Source organism: Gavialis gangeticus, unplaced genomic scaffold (genome assembly GCF_001723915.1).
Source record: "Gavialis gangeticus isolate Ggan-Ray unplaced genomic scaffold, GavGan_comp1, whole genome shotgun sequence".
In the NCBI taxonomy this organism is placed as follows: domain Eukaryota; kingdom Metazoa; phylum Chordata; order Crocodylia; family Gavialidae; genus Gavialis; species Gavialis gangeticus.
The window spans coordinates 4,467,732-4,477,249 of NW_017729029.1; the positions used below are offsets into that span (position 1 = coordinate 4,467,732).

At 43.6% G+C, this 9,518-nt stretch overlaps 1 protein-coding gene across 4 annotated transcripts in view; it reads right to left on the reverse strand.

Annotated features, from left to right (window-relative positions):
* The window catches only part of LOC109300486 (fibronectin type-III domain-containing protein 3a-like), an 83,718-nt gene that overhangs the window by 18,587 nt on the left and 55,613 nt on the right, over positions 1-9,518 (reverse strand). For all 4 annotated transcript variants that reach the window (XM_019521134.1, XM_019521135.1, XM_019521133.1 and 1 more), the window contains 5 exons: positions 9,412-9,470; positions 7,287-7,441; positions 6,775-6,834; positions 4,470-4,608; positions 90-143 (listed from right to left, as the gene is read on the reverse strand). In XM_019521134.1, the coding sequence (XP_019376679.1) occupies positions 90-143; positions 4,470-4,608; positions 6,775-6,834; positions 7,287-7,441; positions 9,412-9,470 (467 nt within the window). The remainder of the gene's footprint in view (positions 1-89; positions 144-4,469; positions 4,609-6,774; positions 6,835-7,286; positions 7,442-9,411; positions 9,471-9,518) is intronic.

The window sequence follows — 9,518 nt, forward strand, 5'->3', positions numbered from 1 at the left end:
TATATGTATGTAGGAAAATATATATTTTCATCACATCTGCAAAACATTTATTTTTGTAAACAATGTTTCTCACCACAAAGCACACTTACCTCATCCCACTCCAAGAGAAAATTTGTTATTTTGGAACCGTTGTCATTTGAGGACTGAAATAAAGAAACAACGATTAATGTTAAAATTAAAGCTTTGCAAAAAAAAAATGTGCATATTAAGCTAAAGAACCTTAATACAGAGAACAGGGATTCCAACTGCCTTTAACCTAACACCCAGACGTTTGAAGACAGTGCTAACTTTTTTCATTTGTACCTCTGGCTTCTGTGCAAACACAATATATTTACGTGTGATCATCTGCAACCCAATTGTGACAGTTTGGGAATCTGTCTCAACTAATGAATGCTGTAATCTTTATGAACTCTGTTATACTCATGTGGCTGTCTTTCACCCTCATACCTCTTCTGTTAAGGGGAGGGAGACTGACACCTGGGTGTCTGCCTTTGAATGGGGCAGGCATTAAACGGGTGTTGGTTATAGCAGTGTTGGTCTAAGGACATAGGCAGACAAGGTTCTTTGGGAAAATCCAGTATCTTCGCTAAACCAACTAAAATAGTTGGAGAAATTCTTCTTTGCAAGCTTTCAGGAATTTCTCCAACTATTTTAGTTTGTCTAATAAAAGATAATTGGATTTACCCAAAGAACCTTGCCAGGTATTAGAAGGAACATTAACAAAGGAACAACCTTAAACTTATTGGTCACCAAAAATTCCTTGGAAGGACTAATAGGTTGCTAATGACTTATCAGAGTCATCCTGATATACGCAGCATGGCAAGGACATGAGTTCTCACACTAGGACTTGCAACCAAAATAGTGTTTACAAGCATGAGGGCTCACATGCATGCTAGAATAGGAACACACTAGAAGACAACTCTACACACAGAAGAATCCCAGGCTCCCTGGAAGGCTGTAGGGGCTTAAAGGACGCCCAGAAGGACAGAGGTGACCAAGGCAAGATCCTGTGTACAGCTTGGTGTTTGTTATTTCTCTTTGAGCAAAATATGTTTGTTCAGATATTTTGTGCGCTAATTGCTTACACTGTCAATGTAGTCCCCCAAAGAGGGAAACAATAAACCAGAGCTTCAGTAAAACTCTGGGAGTATATAATAGCTATAAGGGAAGCTCAGGAGGGTTGCTACTAATTTCAGAGCTTTGCCAATTTAAGTTGCAGGTGCCTGCTGCAAGAAAAATCAAATCTAGTCGTGTCAAGTTGACCAAACTCCCAGAAGCCTTTTTGAGATGATTCAGTTTAGAAATGGTAATTATTTGGGCTTAAAGTTAACCCCAGTAAAATGCCAGGGAACATCCTGAACAATAAAACAATAAAACCATAAATTGAGATAACGTGGTATTCATTGGGATTAAGTAGTGTGGTAGCAGGAAAATATTCCAGGTTTGTACGGGTGTGCTATTATACATTTAAAATTTATTAGCCAAAGTGTTATACAACAAGCTTGGCTAGCATTAGTAATGGTGACATCACTAAAGGGTTAAATAGCCTAACCAAGTGAAATAGCTGTTCACTGTTTGAACCGCCTGCATGGATTTCTGAGGGAGAGATCTTCATGGATTTCTAAAGGAAAAATCAAACCTTTGGACTTTGAGCAGCGCAACCCAGGCAGCTCACCCAGTGTAGCCACCTGAGGGGAGTGACTCCTGAGTAACAGCTCTAAACAGACTGTGAGGATTCACCTTTGCATGCTCAGTTTTTGGTAACTGCCTGCTTATATTCTGGCAAACCCAGTAAAGTTGGCTACTTGGCTACTTGCATACTGGCAAACCCAGTTGATTAACTGCTTTCTATTTATTTGATATTTGTGTAATCAATAAAGCTTCTGACTGGATTATTGGACGAGTGCCATGAATTAATTGCATATTTCTCCTTGCCCAGAGAGAAGTAGGGCTCAAGTTTCAGCCCAACAGTCCCCATGGTCAAGGGGGTATCAGGTACAGAATCTGTTAGCAAAATTGCTTTTAAATTAAGATCCAGAGATAGATGGCCTTCTACAGGTCTATATACTGCCCAGCACCAACAAGTCAAAAGCATTTGGGATCCAACGTTTAGGTCCAGCATAGCAGCCTGGGAAGTAATCAGAATGAGAAGCTCACTAGATTTTTAATCTTCATTTTCAGATTTTCATTTGCCTATTTCATACAAACTGTTATACTCATAACTGGCCACTGAACCATACAAATACCATGCGTCTGAACTGGTAACTGCAACTGCATGAGTTAGGTACCCAATTACATAATAGTTTTTGACAATCAGATTCTTAGTGTATATTTAGTGTGTGGTATTCGTACTAACATTTTTGCTAACTGGACTTGTATTAAAGCTGGCTTGTCCAACATATGGCCTGCGGGCTGCTATGTGGCCCACCAAGCCATTTTTGCTGGCCCGAGGTCCCTTGCTCAGGACAGGCGAGGAATCCTGGCGCCTGCTCCACACTCCACAATGGCGGCAGTGGTGGGGCAGCAGCAAAGCGAGGTGGGCAGGGTTGGCCCACGGGCCCCAGCCGGCAGTGAAGGGAGCTGTTTACCCCTACAGGGCCGGGCTCATCACGTGAACCAGGTTCCGCTGCTGCTGCCCCGAGGGCTGCATGGTGCAGGGCTACCCCAGCCATGCCTGACTGGACTTCTTCTCTGGCTCTGCCCCTTGCCCCTGGCGCACAGCCAGAGGAGCTGCAGCATGGCCTGCGCCCTGCCTGCATGCATGGTGGATGGAGGCACTGGGTAAGGCCCTGTGCGGAGCTGGGGGTGCCTTGGGGCTGGGCCAGGGCTGCGGGGTGCGCGGTTGCCGGAGCCGGGCTGGGTGGGAGGCAGAAGAAGCCCAGCTCAGAGGCACTCTATGTCCAGCTGCCTTCTTGGCGGTTCAGGTCCTGCTAATGTAGCCTGCATGGCTGAGGATGGGGATCTGCATGCTGCTGGAGCAGCCCATCCAGTGGGGGGGTTCTAGAGGCCCACCCCCAGTGTGCAGCCTGTGCAACACATGCTGGTGCCATCTGGGGCCCACAGCCTCATTTAATTAACCACAATGAACATGATCAAGTTAGTAAAGGACACTTGCTCACACTTTATGTTGGCAGAAATGGACAGCACAAACTTCCCCTTATGGCTCCAGCTGCTTTCATCCTTGAAAACAAGCATGTTGTGCTAAATCAAGGATGTCCTTTGGTGTTATACGCAGGTATTTAACTTTACTGTGGTCTTAATTTTAGAAGAAAACAGTTAACCAGTAACAGGAAGTAACATGGTCATTGTGGTTAATTAAATAGAAATTGTAGGCATATACTGCAGGGATGTGGAAGAGATCTCAAGGATGAGCTAGTCCAGGGCTGTTCAGATCTGGTGAGGCTGTGGGCCCCAGATGATACCAGCATGTGTTACACAGGCTGCACGCTGTGGGGGTGGGCCCCTAGGACCCTCTCACTGCATGGGCTGCTTCAGCAGCATGCAAACCCCCATCCTCAGCCATGCAGGACATGGACCACCCCCCACCCCAACCACAGGCCTTTCCCCCTTGCACAGCAGTGGGAGAGGTGGATGCCTAGGCCCGTGCCCTATATATTAACTGCTTGCAGACCCCATGTAGACTTGTGGGCAACATCCTGGCCCTTTGTGGGCCACATGTGGCCTGCAGGTAGTCAGCTGGGCAGCCCTGATCTAGTCCAACTCCCTGCACAGAAATATGATGTCCTATTCCTGTTCACTGTCACTTCCTGCAACCCCATTGGTGTCAAAGGTCACATGACATCACTTCCTGATGTGATACCACTTCCTGTGAGGTCTCTGAATATGGCTCGCCAGCCCACTGGGTGATAAAATGTTCATGATCCAGCCCCACATTCAAAAAGGTTGGACACCCCTGTATTAAAGTATATTTTTCAATAAGAAAAACCCAAAGGGCAAAATGCATAATATATTGAAATATTTCTATACAGAACACACATACTAAATGCATTAAAAACCACATGAACTACATATTCAGAATTTAGCTTTAAGCTAATTCAAGGAGTCTGCACTACCAGAAGCATAAAATAAGCTAAAAATAATTATAAGAACTCTGAAGCTCAATCTAATATATATTTACCATACAAACTAAGAATTCTAAATGCGTTTATTCTTCACTTTTGTCATACATAATGAAGATTTTCCCCATTTTTTTTTCATATGCACAGAAACATTTTACAGTGTGCAAAAGAAACATATTTTATACTGACAGAAGCCAAACAATCTATTAATAGCACACAAAGGGTGCTGAACAAAGAAGAAACAGAAAAGCGGGAGAAGAGAAGCAACCCTCTTTTCTCAGTAATAATCTTTACTGACCGTCTAAAATCCAGCTCCTAAAAGAAACTTAGTACATTTTATTTCGTCAGTTGTTTAAAAGTGCTGTTAAGTGAACATGCCAAGACACTTACCTTCCACTGTAAGCTCAAGCTGTTTTTTGTTCTGTTAATTAGTTTAGGTGCAGCTGGAGTGTCAGGTTCACAACTTTCTGTAGTAAAACTCACCAGCTCCGAAACAGATTCTTTTATGGAACTGCTTGTTACTGAAACCCTGAATGACAAAGAGCAAATGACAAAGTGTTTTCTGACAGAACGCTTACGTAACACCAACATTTTATAACTGAAATGCCAGTTTTAGAAATGTATTCAATTATACATAAGAGATACAGGAAAAGGAGCTGTTGAGGGCCCCATTGGTAGCCCTGCCCCTTGACAGATGCCCTGCCCTGGTAGCCATAGTGTGACCAGAAGTCCCGCCCCCTAACCCTTGCCACCAGAAGTCCCTCCCCTTGCCCCCAGACGTGCTCCTTTCAGCAAGGGGTTTGGGAGTCCCCAAACTGGAAAAATACCAAATTGTACTCTAAAAATCAAACATCTAAAACATTCATTAATTTGATTTAAAAAAAATATTTGTCCTCATTTACTTGCGTTTGTGTAGTGTACGTAGAAGTGATTGCACAATAGCTCAAAATGAAGTCTTACTCTTGTATATTGTGGGGGGTGAGTATAGGTTTGTGGGGATTGTGGGTGTGTGGGTATGTGACGTGAGAGAGCATGTGGGTGCATGTGTGGATATGTGGGTAGGTATAGGGTTTGTGGGGGGATGTGGGGGGTCTGCATGTATGGCAGTGTGGGGGGGGTGCATGTGTATGGTAGGTGTGCATGTGGGACTCAGTCTATGAACACACACAGTCCCTGCCTGCCCACCCCCTGCTCCATGCACACAGGCAGCTACATGGTATCCAGCATGATGGGGGAGGGCAGGAAGGCAGTGAAATGGCTAGGCATGGGCAGGGGTTGGCTGTTCAATCCTGCTGAGGCTCCTCCTGGGTCCTACCACCCCTGGCTCTTGTCAGCTTTGACATGCTGCTGGGGCAGGTAATATTAGTTTTCTAAACTTTTTAGGGGCCCTGCAAGCCAGCTTTGGCCTGCGGGCCATATACTGCCCACCCCTGCTGTAACCAAACTATGTAATGGAGTTGTACAGAACCATGAACTGCACTAGGCCCTATTCTGCAATGTACGGTTTGAGACTTTTATCCAGAAGGACTTAGCAGTGGCTCCTTCCACAGCCCAAAAGTATTTGGGTTCTTTCCTAGTGCTAGATGGTCCTCCTTCTTCAGCCAGCCTATCTTTTTTTGTACCGCTGAGTGGCACTGGAACAGGGATTCGTGAGCTGTGACAGGGTTTTGAGAGCTCTGCGTGGCAGTTGCTGACCCTCAAGTCTACTCCTACATCCACAGATGCTCAGTTTTCCTTTGTCACAAGTAGAATCTGTTCTCACACAAACTAACCAGTCTCAGTTTCAATTCCTGTAGTGCTATTAAGACTTAACAGTTGAGGGGACCAGTACAGAAGCTTGCCCCAAACTAAGGATCCTCTGCTCCTGCTGGCCTAAGCAAAGTTTAGAATGGACAATGATTTTCTATGCTATAGTTCTGACCCTGAACTGGGGCAACGCGGCTAAAGCCGTGCATCCGCGGAGCATAATCAAATGGCTCAGCAAGCTGGATTCAGCCCACAGGCCATTAGTTGCCAACCCGTTTTAGATCAGTGGTGGCCAACCTTTCTGGCTCGCATACCAGAAATTAAGCACCAACTCGTCCCGTGTGCTGCTCTGTTCCTCACCCCGCAGAGATGTACCTGACAGAGTTTGTGCTCTGGGGTGCCATATCGGAGGGGGGGAAGTCTCCAGGAACAAGAAAGCCTTGAGAGAGACATCACCACCAAAAGCCAGATTAACCCTTTCTTGGCCCTTAAACTGGTGGTTGCAGAAGACAAGCTAGAATCCAGAGGCCTGAATTTAGCAGTGGCTGCAGGGACAAGGAAGAGCTATCTGGCTCTTGGTAGTGACACTTGATGCCTTGTCTCACAGAAGCATCTTTGCATGCTTGTGCATTGCATGCCACAAACAGTAGCTTCCTGTGCTATGGGTTGGCTAATCCTGAAAAATCTCCTTCATGCTGACTTGCACCCTGCCCATTCAAGAGGAACAGCACAGGATGTCTCCTGAATCTTCCCCCAACTTCTTGAAGAATGCAAGGTGAAGAGAGGACAGACTGTAGAAAGAAAGGCTGAAGAGCAGAAGACAGCATTTATGTTCACCTAGATGATAAAAATATGAACTTATAACATTTCATGCACACTTCCCTCAGGAAAATCAGACGTAATTTAATAATTCTCATTTATAACAATACAAGACGTTTCCAGTGCATACCTGGCATGGTAATCTGTTGCTGGTCTGAGATCAGGAAGGGTAATTGTTGTTTCTTCTCCACTGTGGAAGGGAGGAGGATAGGGAGTTATAGCTCTTTCATGTACTTTAGAAGTACAAGTTTACTGAAAAGCAAAACTACATGTATGTTTTATTTCAAAGTCTCCAATCTCTACTTTGTATGCAACTGATCAACATATCTTAAAATTATTCCCACATGAAGAAAACAGGTTTGCAAATCAACAACAGCCCTGGATAAAGACACCACTGATCTATCTTAGTATATTAAACATATGTAAGAGGCAAGGATTTCTTTGGTTGGTATCTTTTATTGGGCCAACTGTACAGTTGGGAACATCTTGCATTTGAAAGCTTGTCTAACTATCTATCTTAACTATACAGCTGGTCCAGTAAAAGATACCAACCAAAGAAATCCTTGCTTCTCACAATTCTTGGACCATCATGGCTCAAACACTATATTAAACATAGGCATTCTGTTTAAATTAAAAACTTACACATAAACAGATTTAAATTTTCCATTTTTCCCACTGTTGGATATTGCTACTTCAAACGTAAAAGTCGCTGCACTGTAACTCTGGCTCTCTCCATTCTGTGAGCTAATTGGGAGATTCCAAGACAAAATAGCCGATCTTGCCCATATTTCAGAAACCTATTAAAATAATAAATAATACAAATAAGTTTGTTTTCTATTTAAAAAAAGGCAGATTAGTCAATAACATTAGTGGAGCTAGCTTCTGAGGAACTTAGTGGCCAAACTAGAGGAGGTTTTTATATTGGGTAATAGAATTATCTTAAAAAAAATTAAATTAGGTTTTATTGCATTTTAACATTTCAACTAGCAATCATGTTATGGTGCTTTCTTTAAGGGCATTATGTATATGAATTGATAAAAAAATATTTACATTACTCGGGTTTGGAAGAGAAGTTTCTGTGTTAAGTATTTAAAGCAAAATTTTCAGATATGGGAGCCTACAGTTAGGTACTCAGATCTGTATTTAGGCATAAACAGATGACCCAGTTTTCCAGCAACAAGCTCACAATGCTCATTGACACTGTCCTTCTGAAACTTTAGTCACTTATGCAGAATTACCCATACAGCAGCTATGAATCAAACATTCCCAAAATACTCAATGGCAGGAAGCTGCAGCAAAAAACAAAACACAGCTCCCTCACTATATATAACACTTACTAGATCAAGGGTGTCAAATTCATCAGGCTCCACAGATCGAATGAGTGGCTGGGACAGTCACTGGGGTAAATAAAGCCAGCAGATAGGCCCTATGCACCACCTGCGATGTACACCAGGCAGGTTCTATGGTCCCCACGCAGCACATGGTGCTGGTCTGGCAAGCACCACAGAGGCATGCAGTAGGGGTGTGCAACATGGGCTGTATTCGATTCAGATTTGGCCTGAAGCAGTGGACAGTGATTCGATTCAGATCACTGTCCCAATTCGATTTGGCTGAATCCAAAGATTCGATGCTCATTCAGCCACAGACACAGCTTTAAATGTTTTATCTACTTACCTCGAGGTACCAGGTGTGGCTTGTGAATGCTGCGATGTTGGGGGGGATGGAGCGTCCCACAGGAACATGGGGGGACTCCCCCTGTGTGCTTGGCGGCAGACACAGAAGTGGCCTGGAAGTACTTCTGGTTCACTGCCTAACATGCAGGGGACCTCGGGTGCCCCCCCAGACCCAGGAGGCACCAGTTGCAAAGCCAGGGTATGGGGGGAGGATTCCTCACGCGCTCTGTGGCGGACCTGGAAGTGGACCAGAAGTATGGGATGCTCCGTCTACCCCACCATCTCAGTGTTCACAAGCCACCCGGTACCTTGAGATATGCAGAAAAGACATTAAAGCTGTGTCTATGTCCGAATTACTGAATCTCTCCGAATCAATTTGGGGGGTTCTAATTCGATTCGGAGAGATTAAAGGATCTCCTGATTCGATTCAGAATTGGGCCAAACCTCTGCCTAATCGAATCAGTGACTAAAGCTTTGCACGCAGGTCCAATCCAAGACCCACAGGCAGCGCTGGGGGCCAAATGATAATGGTCTGCATGCCGCATTTTCATTATAGAGGATGCACAAAAGGAGTCTCATTAAATGTACTAGAGATCAGTCAGTGCCAGTTTTGCCTATAATTAAATATTATCTCCAATTTCATTTAAAAAATGGAAAACGAGCTACATTTTGTAAAATGATCAATATTCTTAAATGTGTTGATTCTTTGTATTCAATTGAGCTTGGTCTAAAGCCCAATAGTCAGCAGATAGATTCCTATTACCACACCATCCCTTTGTCACAAATTTTAAAGCATTCACATGCACTGAACTACCTTGCTGCAGGTACAAATCTTCCTTCATAGATTGGGAAAGATTGTACAGAGTGATTGTCTTGCCCAACACATCTCAGTAATTCAGTAGCAAAGCTGAGAGTGGAAACTAGCTCTCTGACTCTAACCAATAAAAAATGTTTGCTCCATTTAGAAAAGAAAAGAAACCATTTCCAATAAAAGAAACTATAGAAAATGAATGCATTATTTTAGTAATACTTGTTATTTTTAAGAGAAAAAGAACATAAGTAGAGAAGTATAACATTTTAAAAAGAATACTTACTACAGGTTTACTAATGCTTAAATGGAGATCACACAACTTTTTCGATTCTGTGTCAGATTCTGAAAAGTCAAATATAAAACAGATTACAGAAAAGGACAACCCCAAAA